At 36.2% G+C, this 16,148-nt stretch overlaps 1 protein-coding gene across 3 annotated transcripts in view; it reads right to left on the minus strand.

Moving 5' to 3' along the window:
* Window positions 1-16,148, minus strand: part of LOC146464541 (prominin-1-A-like) — a 48,523-nt gene that overhangs the window by 24,056 nt on the left and 8,319 nt on the right. For all 3 annotated transcript variants that reach the window (XM_085129511.1, XM_085129510.1, XM_085129512.1), the window contains exons 2-11: window positions 15,569-16,084; window positions 11,402-11,454; window positions 10,651-10,859; window positions 9,094-9,214; window positions 7,430-7,592; window positions 5,731-6,011; window positions 4,611-4,674; window positions 3,884-3,960; window positions 830-912; window positions 1-131 (exon numbers count right to left, since the gene is read on the minus strand). The exon at window positions 1-131 is cut by the window's left edge and continues 22 nt beyond it. In XM_085129511.1, coding sequence (XP_084985637.1) covers window positions 1-131; window positions 830-912; window positions 3,884-3,960; window positions 4,611-4,674; window positions 5,731-6,011; window positions 7,430-7,592; window positions 9,094-9,214; window positions 10,651-10,859; window positions 11,402-11,454; window positions 15,569-15,812 — 1,426 coding nt within the window. In that variant the 5' untranslated portion in view covers window positions 15,813-16,084. The remainder of the gene's footprint in view (window positions 132-829; window positions 913-3,883; window positions 3,961-4,610; window positions 4,675-5,730; window positions 6,012-7,429; window positions 7,593-9,093; window positions 9,215-10,650; window positions 10,860-11,401; window positions 11,455-15,568; window positions 16,085-16,148) is intronic.

A 16,148-nucleotide genomic window follows, 5' to 3' on the forward strand; every position in this document is an offset into this window, starting at 1 on the left:
GGTTTGAGACTGTTCCTCGAGTGGTGGGTGTCGCATCCTTATCGTGACCACAAATACCACACATAAGACCAAGAGCCATGAGCACCACAATAAGCAGCAGGATACAGGTTAGGCCAACACCAGCGATCCAACTAAAATGACAGGATTCACATACATTTAACGAATTGACGGCAGTTTTCTATGGTCTATTAGTCTTATAGACAACGTTTAATGACGTCATAAAATGTTCAAAACTCAAGTGACGAACATTTTATGGTCTATGCTCTTTAAGAGTATAGACCCAAAAAAAAAAGCCATCAATTTGTTTTTTACAATAACATGGAAAAAGTACAAGCAGAATTGGCTTTATTTTCTGTTGAGAAAGCAGGTACGTTACATCTGACATCATTTTTATTGTCTGTACTCTCATAGATGATAGCAACAGACCAATCAGTGTACACGAATTTTGACAGTTATTGTAAAATAGTTACTGAACATTCAGATATTCTTATTGGTCATCTACATGTAGTAGACTTTTCTCTGGAAAAACCTTTAGCAAAAAAAATACCAGAAATGTCTTTATAAAGGCTTTGCATACAAGTCATGTAATTCATGTTTATTGAAACAGTATCAAGGATTGGAAAAGAACTAGGAAAAGGCAATTTCATGTCAAGTGACCAGTACGTGGTCATGCTTTAAATTTTATATTTCAAACACGGTAGATTCAAAGGTTTAAGAGCAGATGGTGACAGACATGATCTACTTTGGCTGTTGCAAATTTCTTTGATGCTTCTTGTCTCTCTTATAATAATCAGGATTCAATGACTGTAAGATCACACTTGTTTCTTACCGATACTTATCATATTCTTCTGCCGTTTCCTTGTATTCTGGTATATCTGTATCTCTCAAGATCTTCAGTTTAGAGACGACATCCTTTATATTAAAAAGTATAACCAGAATATAAGAAAGTATTAATACAAGATGAGTTCCGGACATATCACTAAGTCACTCAAATATAGTTCAAGGTATGTATACATTGCTAACAAAATAATTACATGTACATTTTGCCCCACATAAGTGCAAAAAGGATTTGTAATTACTTTAACTACAGTACCGTGCAAATGTAAGTTGACAGTCTCGACTCGAAACTCGATCCTCAAAGCTATCGAGAATCGAGGATTGAGGTTCGAGGCTCGAGTTTCAAGTATTGAGTATCGCGACGCTCGAATAATTTTTCGAGGATCTCGATGGAAGATTTCAAGGAAACGATTAATTTCTCAAACCTCAAACAATAAGAGAGAACAAAAGCGATTTTCCCATGGCTCTTGCATGTAGTCTTTTTTTAGTTTGGTCGAAAGTTGAAGTAACTCTAATCAGCGGCAGTGAGTGTTCGATTAATCTGTTTCGACGCGTTTCTTCGATCCAATAATAATAATAATAATAATAATAATAATAATAATAATAATAATAATAATAATAGAGTTAAAAATATTAATAATAATAATAATTGTCTGCTTATATTTTGATGTTTGTTGTTGTCGCTGCTGTTGCTGTTGATGATGTGTTGTCCTTTTCCTTTCCTTTTGTTTGTTGTTGTTGTCGGTTGTTTGTATGTTGCTTGCTTTTTGTGTGTGCTTTTTTTTTTTTGTTTTTATTTATTTTTCGCTTTGTTCTTCTTTTATTAAGCTTGTCCTGTTTAGATCTCTTGCTTGGTTCAGTATATCTTTAATATACCTGAATTTACACAAATGTAATTCTCTCCTGTACATTAATCCTAGGCTCTATAAACATCTCCTACATCTTCTAATATTCAATAAAGCTCAGTGTCATTTCCTTGTTTACTTTAAAGTAGGTGGTGCTTGGTTCAGTATATCTTTAATATACCTGAATTTACACAAATGTAATTCTCTCCTGTACATTAATCCTAGGCTCTATAAACATCTCCTACATCTTCTAATATTCAATAAAGCTCAGTGTCATTTCCTTGTTTACTTTAAAGTAGGTGGTGGTCAACTAGAAAGCCTTTGCTACTTTGACCACCACACACATTTTATATTATTTGTACTGTATTTATTTTTATCTTGTAATTATCTGTTGTAATACTTTACTTTCTATGTTAATGTTGTGTAAATAGTGTGAAATAAATGAACCTTGAACCTTGATAAAAAAAAATAAATAAATAAAAAATCTTCCTTCTGCATATTATTTTAAAAACACATTCGTTCGTCGTTGTTGTGAAATTAAAACATGCTAAAATTTTTCATATGCTACACCAATTCCTTTTAATCAAACTTCAAACTCTATGAAGCGAACTAAACTACAAGATTGCAGCTTTTTCACGGAATGTTAAATATAACTTCATACGTGTTAACATATGTTAACACAAATGTTAACTTCTGAAATATCTTCGCTGCGCAAGCAGTACAGTGCACAAGATAATACTTGATTGTACTTTTTCCACAGCTTGATTATCTCAGGAAAATGCGTGGTTTCCACTTATTTTCTTTTCAGATTCCATCAACCCTTGCCAAGATCTGCTTTTCCCAAGTAGTTATAAACTGTGCAAAAATATCTGTTTTAGCAAGCACCGCTGTTAGAAAACCCATGGCAAGTTTCTCGGACCATCCCCAGATGCGCAAAACATGTGTGCAATAGCAAAACAAAGCACTGTCCTTAATACCTTAATAAACATTTTTGCAGCATGTTGGCAGCCGTGAAAATGAAGTACTGTTTCTTACTTTAATGCCCAGTTCCCCGCTAAGAAACATGCATGCAGTGCATTGTGGAAGTAGCAAGCAACATAGGTAGTAGCAATCAAGTCCAAGATGAGTAATCACTTGAGCCACAGAAGTTGGTTATACAGACAATTTTTTTTCTTAGAGAATGGCCACACATGACAGTTTGAAGTCATATATTAAACACGAGGAACAGAGTTTCATCTGATTTTGTTACATCATACCCCCAGCGTTGTTAAATCCAGTCCCAGCATGCTTTGGGGTTTTGTAATAAACGTGGCATCCATTTTGTACGCTTAGTCCTTGCGACTTTCAACATGGTGTCATTTAAGAGGGATTAACTGTTTGGACAATGTTCTTGGAACACAGAAAATTGAGGAAAACTGGTTATGGTGTCCTTGTCAGGACAGGGAGTCACAGCAGTCACACTACCGAAATTCTTGACTTCAGGAGATCGGCGACGGAATTGTGAAAAGTTCATTCAGTTGTTCAAAGATTGGTGTGAGCTCAATGGATGGTACAATAGGGAGCCGCTGCCACCTCCTACCAAACAGGGGGTGAAACCACCACTGGCTGGACTAGTGTGGCTAGCAAAAGGCAAGGCTATGGCAGCTTTTCGCTCTGCCATAGCTGGCAACGAAGTACTTGAAAACTTCGTGCAAGGCTTTCAGCTGTCAGAAGAGGAACGGAAGGAACCAGAGATTATTCTCAAACTTTTCAAGGAACATTTCATGGCGAATGCAGGAGTACTAACAGAGAGAACAAAATTTGCCCAAATGAAACAAGAACCCCATGAATCAGTCACGGCCTGGGAAGGACAAGTCAAAGAACAAGGTAGGTCACAAGGACTAAATGGCAAAATAGACGCCATGTTTATCAAAAAAACCCAAAGAATGCTGGGACCGGATATAACAATGCTGGGAGTATGATGTGAAAATTTCCAAATACTGAGAATGAAGCACAGCCAATTTTTTTTTTAGCAACTTCAAGGTGTTTGAAAATCATATGAAACACTTCTTTAAGTGTTTGTTATAGCTTCTCAAACCATTAATAATATTTGGAGAAATTGGAAGCAAAAGTTCACTGAATATTATGATAACAATAAACTAAAGGTCGCATTCGCAGACCTCCTTTACAGTATAACAAAACAAAACCTTTCAAATACTAACATCATCTGCTATTTTCCTGAGGTCCGTCCTCATCTTCTCAACAGTATCAGATGCATTACTAATCATTTTGCGAATATCTAAACAAAAATTGACACTGGTCAGTCAATCATTTGTTGTACATAATAATCACAATCACATTATATTGATTAGCTCCCAATCAAGCACTTGTGTCCACAAAATGAAAATGAACAAACAAGCAAACAAAAAATAAAAACACAGTCTTTGCCTTGTAGCCTTGAACCAAAGCACAGTGTATTGTGGGAATGACAAAAAACTCTGTGGTAACATCCTGTAACATTTCCAGTGTAGGATGTACACACTTCGCTGAATTTAACACAATTTCCAGGCACAGCCAATCTAGATTAAATGCAATTTTACTATATATACATATAATAAAGATTACCACCGGTCATTTCCCAGTTTACATACATGCATGCATACATAGACTTTATTTAAATTCGGATTTACAGAGTAGCATAGATATGCTAAAATATCCGAACGCTATTAACTAACTAAAATACCCTCATACATAAATAAACATAATTACTGTTTTGGTGAGTGAGGGAAAGGGTTTGGAACTTCTCCAGCTGCATTGGGAACATTTATCCCAAGAGCATTTCCTTAAATTGCTGCTGGAATTCTGGACTGTTCATATATGTAGAGTCTTCGAGTCTTTATGAATCTCATGAAAATCATAAACTAAAACTGTTTTTCATTAGTATATTACCAGCCCTGGTCTCTTTTGTATCATTGATGATTTTGTTTGGAATGTCTTTCACTTCTGAAAGGCCCTGTCAAGAAGAGAGTACAAAGAATTAGTTTGAAGCAAAGACGCAATGACTTGGCAGCCTAAATGATAAAAGGAATATCCAAATACAGTGGAACCTCAATTTAACGAACCTCTATTTAACGAAGTCTTCGATATAACGAACAATATTCTATGTCCCGGCCAAAGTTATAGTAAAATGTATGGAATAGAACCTCGATATAACGAACCTCGATATAACGAGTTCCTCGATATAGTGAACATAAACCGGAAGCCCAAACGTAAAATCTACCTTGATATAACGAGTTACAATGTCAACACGCGACAGAAGATTAACGCTGAACAGGTCAACAGTCAACAAATCCTTTAATCCTTATGATAAAGAGACAGCAACCTTTCAGTCAACAGCTTATTATATGTCATAGACATTGGCACTATAGTATTTCGACACTCTGCTCTATCTTCTTTTGAATTGCGTGACAGAAGTCACCTGTGTTACAAATCAATCATTAACTATGACCTCGATATAACAAACATTTTGGTTGTTTGCCCTCAAGTTCGTTATATCGAGGTTTTCGATATAACGAACCCTCGATTTAACGAACAAAATTTGGCCGGTCCCCAGCGACTTCGTTAAATCGAGGTTCTTCTGTACTTGAAAAAAGAGGAATCAGTTAATCCCCTGACTGACACCTTAACTGACTAGACTAGTCAAGGGAACTGGTCAAAATGTGTTTGTTTGCAGAGGACTCACCTTGTCAGGGATAGGGGGGTTATTGAAGACACTACCTATCTCATAAACGTTACTGACAAAATTTTATTGGCTTTAAAATTGAGTTGACACAAAAAATATTTAGCTAGCAGGAGTCAGCATAATGTGAGATAAACAAGAAAAATAGGATTTGAATCTAAGTATCATTTTTACTGCTGGATAGATGCCAGGGTGGCTAATTGCAATAAAGGCACCACCTTTTGAAGTTGGGGAAGGGGTGCAGGAACAGAGCACCATCTGATTTGTGGTTTGGTGGGTCCTGTATGCGTATTGCAGTTTTGACAACTTCCCTAAAAAAGCTGTTATTACCTCTTGGGCTGACTTTGTAAAGTTCTGATTAACTACATCCTGAATATTTTGGAGTTGCTCAGTAACGTTGGGAAGATTGGTAAAATCTGCATCTGCTGCCAGTTGTGAAGCATCAACCCTATCACAGAAAGTTGCACCAGGTATAGTATTACACTCAGTCTGAATTTCAGTTAAGTTGGTCTTTGTTTTATTCAATCCAGTATTAAGATCTCCTGCTAAAGTTGTCAGGTTATCGCTGTTGCTTCTGATAACTTCCAGCTGATTTTTCATCTTATTTGTTTCTGAAAGGAACAAAATCATACATCAATGCACGTAAATTAATGCACATTTGTACAAGGAAGTAAAATAAGTTAGATGAAACTCATATATTATGAACTGTGGGTGAATAAATTATAGAGGGGAGACCATCACAGTTATTTATGTAACTTAAACAACTGTTAAAAGAAAGCCTGAAAAAATTCAGGCTGTGCTTACTTAAACAGGGTACTGCACTGGTATTGCAGAGGTTTGAATCCCATTTAAGCCTGAATTTGTTTCAGGCTTTCTTCTTGTAGCTGTTTAAGTTGCATACATACGGAGCACTGCACTGGCTTCCAATGCAAGAGGTTGTGGGGTCAAATCCTGTTCCAGCCTGAATTTTTGCAGGCTTTCATGCAGCTACTTAAGTTGTGTATCATAATAATAATAATCATAACAAATAACAATACTACTACTACTACTACTACTACTACTACTTCCAATAATAATATATAGTCTTTATAAATTGAAGCCACTCCAAGCAACAAATGTGTTTAGATTGAATTGATAAAAGGAAATAAATAAAAAATTGCTATCACTAACTATTAAGTAACACCAAGAAATAAGCACGGTTTCTGTTTTTTTGCTGCATAAATATCCAGTGAACTTTTAACAATAAAACAAATGAAAACTTCTCAGGGACTCCACTGCATAGAACAGAAATACTATTGGTAGATGCTTTAAGAGTACCAAGGGATATCTTACAGTGATTTTCAATTCTAAAGGAACTCAGTCAAAAATAATCTGGAAAAGAAGGTTGGGATTGAAGCCCATCACCTGTTAATAGTGATGCAACCGTCAAAATAACTAACTGAAAATTTTGTTCCACAGCAGGCCAGTAGAGCTGCTGAAACTGCACTTTGGGTATAATTTTAATTTGTAATTTTATGCGATTGAGCTCAAACTTTGCAGGCTGATCATGATGGAACTTTGCATTTTAATGCATCATATGTTTCCAGCTCTTTTTATTTTCAATTGGTGGTTTTGGGTGCAAAAATGGCATCACAAGGTTGACAGCGAAAAATGATTTTCAAGTTATGGCAAAACAAATTAAACTGATGATTTTAAAAGGACGTGTTGCGACAAAATGAAATGTAAGTTAGAAATTCTTGAAAAACATTCGGTGATTCAAAAGATATTGCACTTTTTTCATTGGTCAAGTTTGTAAAAATAGTACAACATGGCTGGAAATTCAAAATTCAGGGTTAAAATTTAACTTTTCAACCAATTCCTTTACAATAATATTTTATTGCTTATCTGAACACCTTCAACATGTAAATGTTTACCGAGGCAACAACTCTCTTATAAAGTTGCCTCCACACTGGCTAATGACCTGATAAAAAGGTCGTTGTTATCTGATCATTTAGTGATGAGCTTCATGGTTCTATGCTGCACTACTTACGGTCAGACAAATTCTTGACTGCCTCTATGGGTTCAACAGAGACTTTGTCTAGCTCAGCCAATAATGGATCACCAACCAGCGTCCTAAGACTACTATCTTCAATATCTGCTGATAACTGTTTAACAACAAAAGGAAAGTCCACCAGTAACAGCTTTTCCACTTCCTGTAAAAAGAAAGACATGCTTAATTAATATATTATTTAGAAGGTGGTCAACACCGTTATCACTTCCTAAGAAATAATTCCAGACTGTGCAACGTTTTGACCATAAAAAAAATCAGGATAAATTTCCATTAAGATGGAGTATCCAAGCACCAAAGGCATAACCCGCAAAGAGGGTCTGGGAGTATGCCCAACCCCCCCCCCCCCCCTTCAAGAAAATATTGAAATCTTGATGCTCTGAAACTCCATTTCTCTTGTCCTGAGACAACAATTTCTGTCAAAAATGTTGGGTAAATTGTCGTCATTTCCATAGGAACAGCTACTGAGCATGTAGGAAGGGCTACCAAGCCATAAATATTGTGCAATGTTGGAGAAGGCTTCTTGTTGCTTTGTGTGGCTTTGCATACAAGTACTTAATGATCTTATTTTATATTTCTTGTGGTTTCTTTAGCTTATCTGGACATCAGACTTAAGTATAATGAGAAAATGACAAAAAACTCAGAACAGATGTCAAAATCAGGATTTTTCCTGCCCCAATCGTATCATTGGTCGGAATTCAGGATTTTCAAGCAAAATCGGGGTAATCCTCGCCTGATGAAACTGAGATGGTTGGACATTCTGTAAATTATACCATTTTATTATTCTTATAACCACAACCTTTAAAATACACATGTCGAACACTAAGGGCATTGTGCTTTGGTGGTTGAAAAACTGTATCGGACTTGCAGGCAGGGCTCGGCTTGTGTACATGTATGTGATGATACAACTTTGTGCTGATCAACGCAAGTTTGTTTCTAAATTCTGTAGAATTATTGACTGCTCATTTTGTGATCATCTGAAATCATTCGAAATCATCAATGGTTGACCGCAACTGTTTGTGATTGTATTATCTAACGGTACGTATGTTGTAGGTTAAAATGATTTCAACCTAGGTTGATTTGTATTCAGATGTAAATTACCCACGTTAAAAAAGGAAAATACAAATCAACCTAAGTTGAAATCATTTTAACCTGGATTCATTTTAACCTACAACACATATACATACATACATCATATTATCCACTCCCTCTTGGGTGATTTTCAGGGATAATTTACAACACTGTGAGGGGGACTTTGCCCGACTGCTTGTGGCACAGTTTACAATTAATGAAGTGATGAGTTGTGAATGCCCACGAACTGAATGTGAATTTTGAGATAGACAGTAGGGGTGGTCACTACCAGAGATTTGTTACATCCCTAGTGGTTCTTTTGCGTCCCACAGAGTCTGAAAGACCTTGGAATGTTTACTGATTAACCAAAACCAAAGCCAGCACAGGAAAACAGCTGTACACCCAGTAACAAGACTGTACATGTACAAATTAAAGTGTGTTTCTTGGTGTGCATTCAACACACGCAATCTATGGGGATCTATGTTAAGAGAAGAATTAATATGATTGGTACTGTCAGTCAAATGAATGTTAACATGATTGTCCATTTTGGGGCATAGAGTTACAGAATTTCATACCCCAACAGTTCGGTTGATGAAGTTGATTGCCTCATTCAAAATGCCATTTGAAGTGTCCACCATTTCATCCACAGTATCAGACATCCGGTCATTGCACACAAATGTCAGCAACACACCAGTTCTGCAATCCAAACAGAAAAGACATACTGAAACAGTAAGTTATGGACAGTTATAAATAGTATAAGCTGAGAGTATACATGTACTTCTACTAGAGAGAGATGTAAGACCCCACTTCTGGATTCACAATCCAAAGACCAATCTTAAATTCAAAGCATTTAGTAAAAGGTACTAGTACAGTAAGAAATAATCAAAGGTTTGATGATCTTGATTCTGGACAGGCTCTCTCTCCTTTGCCATATTAAGAGCTGCCTTACACCTGTAGTTCTTGTAGTCTTGTGATCATTGTTATTATTATACAATGGAGAAATATAATCAATGTAATAATTACAATAATTATTACTTTTAATAATAATTATTATTATATAATGGAGAAATGGAGGAAACATAAATAAATAAAAAAATAAATAAGGTTAGTGATGATGTCATCCAACCCCTGCAAAATCTGCAGGGGATGTCAGATCTAGATATGCATTCCAATTTTATTAATTTATTAAATGGATGTCAATTTTTTTAAACGGTTCCATTAAAATGTTTTCTTTAAAGCGTTAAATGGATACTTGTTTCCTGTTTGCAGCAACGTTTTTTAACGTAAATTATAGAGCACATTTTCACCCAAACTTTTGATAAGCAATCGCGAAACTTCGTTATCCTCAACAATATTTTGCTCGAGTATTTGCGCGGCTTTTCAAAGAGAAGTGCAAATTTTCGTTTTGATTGAGACAATAGACGTTTCAAAACTTCAACAGAGTTCAAATGATTGGTCAGTCTTTCCTGAGAACAACAATTTAGAGAACAAAATGGCCCTTCTAGGAGGCATTAGCTGAATGTTTTAAGTAATGGTGTCTTTTGTGCTAAGGTTTTCTTATCAACTCTTTCAGTCTTCATACTACTACCATCATCCACATGCTGTCTTTGACTGCGTTCTATTTTCTAATTTTGTCACGCTTTTTCTGGTTACCAAATTCATGCATATTCTATAAAAAATTCTCAGTGAAAATTGGGTCATGTGATTCAGTCCGCCAAAGGTGGTGAAGTCACTTTAACACTCATTCAAAAATTCATTAATAATTCATAAGCCCATTGACCTATCAAATGGTCGATAATACATACATCACATGCAGTGACTCTATATCGATTAGCCTCCTCCTTATTAGTATGCTGTGTTTTATCAGATTATAACACATTCCTCATTAGTATGTGGTGTTTTTCTCGTATGCTAATTTCCAACGTTCAGAAAAGCATAATCATTGTTATGAACTCTATTGACATACGCTTTTCCAGGAACATTTTTGAAGCCGTTCCGTTATCGGGTCTAAAACCACTTGGCTGCACCTCATGGTTTTAAACCCAATAAAACACTCCTGCTCATTTTTTAATCACTACGTAAATAAGTTATAATTATAATTATGGGAAATTAAAGTGCAAACAATAACTTACAACATCAGCAAAGTGATCATCAATAAAATCACTCCGAATACAGCCCTTTTGCAGTTGTTATTTGGCCTGTCCTTCTGCGACATTTCTCCACCGCATTTCCCACAGCAGCGGCAACAACAGAAACAAAATCCAACAATTGGCATCAACAAACAAAACAGAACTCCAATTCCAACCACGATGACCATACCAAGGGCATAACCCAGGACAATCTGCCAAGATATACATAATCACAAAGTTATAATGAATCATGATAAAATGTGAGATGGAAGAAGAGGCTGGGGGGGGGGGGGGGGTTTCTTGATGGGTGTAGGCCTGGGATGCCCCATTCTCACTACCAAAACCTGACCTCATTTCAGATCAAGATAGGTCAGAAGCCAAAATCTGTTTCACAAACTTGATTCTTCTACTGCTTCTGTTACTTACAATGTAATTACTTAAAAGAGTTAGTTATTTACTTATAGAAAATGAATAAATTAATTAACCAGGTGGCACATTTGCTCGAAATAATTTTAATTTGGTTGAGCCTTGTCGCTCTTTCATCTTCATTTCTGAATTTGCATTAGGTCATAATTTGCTCCTTCACATGCATCGGAGTCTTGAGTCTGAGTCGGCTTGCGATTCCATGTTAGTTTTGGGTAATCTATCAAACCAAAAATAAAACATATTTTTCAAAAGCAAACAACACACTTATTAACATTGATACAATTTGGGTATTATCATATAAGTAAAAGCAAGTTAAATTTATACTCACATCGTCCTTTATATTATCGTTCCATGTGCCATCTTTTAACTTAAAAACGAGTTCTAAAACAAAAATCACACAAAAATCACTGGTCACGTATGTGTTATACAAAAATATCTAATGAACTTCCTCTGAATACATGTCTTTGCACAATTCCTTGTGAGGAAGGGCTTACCTTGAGCACAGTCCTCCTTTTCAAATATATCATGTATTCACATATATATTTGAATAGAGTATCATTTAATGCTTAAGCACAAAAACCAGCACTTCCAATATGGACACCTTTGAACAAGCTCATTACTGTTTGGTACTCTGTAGGTAGACAAATTATATTTAGGTAGGAGTTTTTAGCGTACCGACTAGCATACTCCTTTGAGTACACTAGATGTATATGACATGTTAATAAAGGAAGTCTATGAGATTCATGGACAGTAGAAATCAAACAAAAAGGCACAAGACTTTTTTGCAGCAGCACCTACCACTTCACATGTTGGGCTCCTTACTTCTCAGATTTTGGTCTCAAGGGCTCCTTGAAATTTTTCTTAGGCCACAGCCTTGATTCATTCCCCATAGTTCAGCAATTGCTTAGCATTGCATTGCTTCAAATCTTTATTTAGACTGGATATATTACTACATTGTAAATTTTCCTGACAGCCTCCATCTTGGTATTTTTTGCATGTACAAGATGTACATGCGAAAATGTTTTTGCATGTACATTCTCAAACTCATTAATAATTCATCAAGCCAAAACAAAGCAAATCACTACCGTGAAGAAGGTTAAGAAATGTGATCTTAACTATCATAAAATTTAACTTTTTGCTTTGAATTTCTCCAAGAATTTTCAATAGTTTGAGAAGCTATATCAAACACTCGAAAGAGAGTTTCCTCCTATTTCCAAAGACCTTAAATTAAAGTTGGTTAAAAAATCTCAGCTAAGCCTCGTTTTTCCAACCTACTTCTCGGTGTTTGGAAATCGGAGGAAACACTCTTCCTCGAGTTTGATATATTACATGACATACTTGTACACAATGTGTACATGTTTTTGCAACCTGTTATGGAGTTATATATCCAAGTAAATCAAGTTGAGAAAGTGTTTCACTGCAAAACCTGAAACACATTTACAAGGTAGCATGATTTGTGTTTCTTAATGTGTTTACCAGCAAATTTGATCAGCTAAGTTTTTTTGAAGACATGTCATCTCTCTACACAGACACTATGGCTGAGCAAATTTCAGAATATTATTAAAGTCTGGCATTTTAAATGTGATCAGACATGTGCTGGACTGCACCTCCAAAAAAGTACAAACTGAAGTTTCAACTACATGTAAAACTAGACTGACAAAAGTTCTGATCTGATATTTTGCCAAGGTCTAAGAAGGGTTTTTTTACATGTATCACAACAGAACTGTATATACATGTAAATACTGTCAAGGGCTCTGTTTTAGGGTGAGTTTTTTTTTTTTGCATACTTTGTGTATTCTGATAAAGAAATACTCTGAAAAATCTGTTATATCTGTTGCCCAGTACCGAAAAATATTCAAATGGCCAAAGTAAAAGAATCTGGTTCTTACTAATTTTTCAAGGAATTCTGATTTAGGAGATACCCAGAACATGTCTTAAATAAACGAGCCCTTAATATTTAGTCAATTCCAAGTACAATCGTCTCCCCCAAACACCCCCCCCCCCCCCCACCACCACCCAGGGGCAGGGCATTTCATGAACAGAAGCCTGCCCTATTAGGAATTTGACCTTTAATAACATTTTGGTTGGCACTCACATGTGAAAAGAACTTTGGACTCCATTTACATTTCATATTCACATTGGGTGTTTGCCAACACACAATGCATTCCATTATTTATCTTGGCCCGTGCAATGGACCAGACACCTTTATGTCTTCATTTTGTTCTTCTTTAAAGAAAGCATCAAACATGTTGAGTAAGTTTCCTTGCAGTCTACCACCGGGAATTGATTTCTGTTGCCATCATCATAGCAAATGATTTGCTCACTACTTGTAAAATGTACTTGTCTAGTGAACATGTTTTACAGGAGAACTACACTGTATATATGTTGCTGTGTTTTCGTTTACTTGTTTATTTATTTTTTGAACGCTGATGAAGACTAGTGGTGGATCAAGACCATCAGATAATTGGGGGGTGGGGTGGTTTTGGTTTGAAAAAATAAGGGGATGGGTCCCTTCCCTAGATCCCATTATTGAAGACTTTAATTAACGTGTAGCACCTGTTGAGACTTGCATCACTTTTTTGTTACTTAAGTTGTTTATTACATTAGCTTCAGCATAAATGCCAATTGCATTGCTCAGAGAGAACTGTTATAACCTTATACCTGTATGCTGGTCTACTTTTATAATCTGATATAATGTGCTATCTTTTCATATTAAAATTTTCTTAGTTTATAAGTAGCAAAGATTGTTGGTTTTCATACAAACAGAACTAGGGACGACAAGGAAAACCAAAACAATGACTTTTCAGTGCCAACAAAGTGAGGAATTTTTTGCAGTCAAATACTTGGGGTTTTTCCCAGGGACAGGGCATGATCGCGCTTGGAATTGACTTAGACATATCAGTTGATGCAGCTTTGTTGGAGGCTGTGACAGGTCATAATCTGGATGAAACTGACTTAGACAAGGGGTCATTTTCTTTAGCGTAAGCCAGTTGATTACTTTGATGGACAAATGAGTGTCTGTCAGGCAATGTTGCGCACACTCTTCCTCCTCACTACAGATTACAGCATGCGCTGGGAACTAGAAAAACTTATTTTTCGCAAACTTACGAGTGATGAAAGTATGTGCACTTCTTGTTTAAAATTGAAAATTTGATTAACTTGAGGATAAAAATAAAATTTATTTCAGCATGTTTTCCCAAAAACCATGAGGTTTAGTCTTTGTTGTAAGACTACGGGATGTGACTCAGCGAAACTGAGAGTTGACAGCCCTGTGTATAACTTAATTCATCTTATCTCAGTTGATAAGGTAATTTGGCGCCAGTCAAGATAATTATTCATATGCTGACATTTCAAACGGCAGCCCTTTGCCAGGTATTTATTTCTTGAACTTCCTCATGAACTTGTCTTGCATGAAAACCCATAGTAACAAAATTTTCATACACAGGGAAGAAAACACTTCAGCGGTATTGAGTTTTTTTTTTACAAAAACACCTTCACGAATTTTGATCTGAAAAAGGAAAAATTTAATCCAATTTTAAGCAACTTTTTTAAACCTGTAAAGGAAGAACAATAAGGCAAAACTCGGTGGGATAATGGGCAAAACGAAGAACCGTAAAGTTAAGCAACATAGCAGTAGTAAGTCTTATATTTGTCGAGAAATCGGAGACTTGAATATTGAGATCACAAAAAGAAGAAAAAATGACAACAGTTCCATCTTTAGGCTGAAAAGATTCTAAACCGCTAAGAGTGATTCACATCAGCATATGCTTACAAGTACAAACAAAGAATTCAGCTTACACACGCTTTCAACTTATCGTATCCCAATACCGTAAAACAAAAACAGAGAACTTAAATTGCCTTTCTTTAATAATATTCGATCTCTGAAACCGGCTATGTTTACATTAGGCTTCACGCGAAACTGACAAGAGAAATTTGCGTTAATGAAACGGCAAACTTGAACCTGTCGTGATGCCTGAAAAATTCCTTTGTAAGATTCAAGTTAACACGCTTAATGGTAAAATGCAAGTTCTTCTTGCCACGAAATCGCAAACCACAGTCGCCAAACGTTCGTGTTTGCTGGAATATATCCGATGCTTACTTAATCTCTAGATATGCCAAAGGTGTTTGTGGAGGGAGCATCTCTTTTAGCATTGAGAAACATTCAGTAAGCGACAGACATGTGCATATTTAATATATACGAGATCCATCCAAGCATATCATTCTAAAACTTGGTATGCTTTTTTTATGTATAGCGACACGCAACCTTGTTTGGACTTGTGTATGCAAAAGTAGAACCGCTTGGATCAATATAACTCATCAAGTTAAGCTTAGTAAGAATATAAAACGTCACCTTCCTCGAAGGCATAGATAGCTCTTTTGAATTGACTTCAAGCTTACTTTCGTAAGCTTATGCCTTCGATACCAAAGCATCTACGCTTAGCAGTAAGTGACAAAGAAGTCTATTAAAGCTACTTAGGTTCGTAAGCGAACTTACCGTAAGGATCTTTGCTGAGCACAGTGGAAATGAAAGAGTTAGCGAAGTCGTACCAAGGTTGAAGACCTTTAGGGTCGTATTCTCTTTCCAGATTCGATCCTTCATTGCTTTTCGTATCAAATTTATCTTTCCAGTCAATTGTTGTCGTACCATTTTCTACAGTAGGTGTATCCGCACAGTTCCCGTAAGTCACAAAGCACATCAAAACAAGAAGAAGAGACGTGAGGAGCGCAGTCGAAGCCATGTTTTAGGGTCAGACCTTCAAATATCCCTGCAACGTCGATTTAGCGGCGTGCAATGTTCGTGTTCGCAATCCAATCCTGCAAGACGTCCCTTTGGAACAGCTTTAGTACTTTTTTATTCAACTTGACGCAGTCCAGAATACTCCAAGATACTTCGGCAAAAATTTCTTCGATCGAGGAAATGACGGAAGGCCGCGGATTAATATTCAAACCAGCGCGTTGAAGAAATTCTTCGGTTTTACATGTAGCTTATTCATGCGTATCGTGTTCGCTTCTGAAAAAAACAATGTTCAAAATTATTTGGCATTCAAAAGAAAGTAACGAACAGCTACAACTCA

The sequence above is a fragment of the Pavona decussata genome, unplaced genomic scaffold, assembly GCF_977016875.1.
Source record: "Pavona decussata unplaced genomic scaffold, jaPavDecu1.1 SCAFFOLD_161, whole genome shotgun sequence".
Taxonomy (NCBI): Eukaryota; Metazoa; Cnidaria; class Anthozoa; order Scleractinia; family Agariciidae; genus Pavona; species Pavona decussata.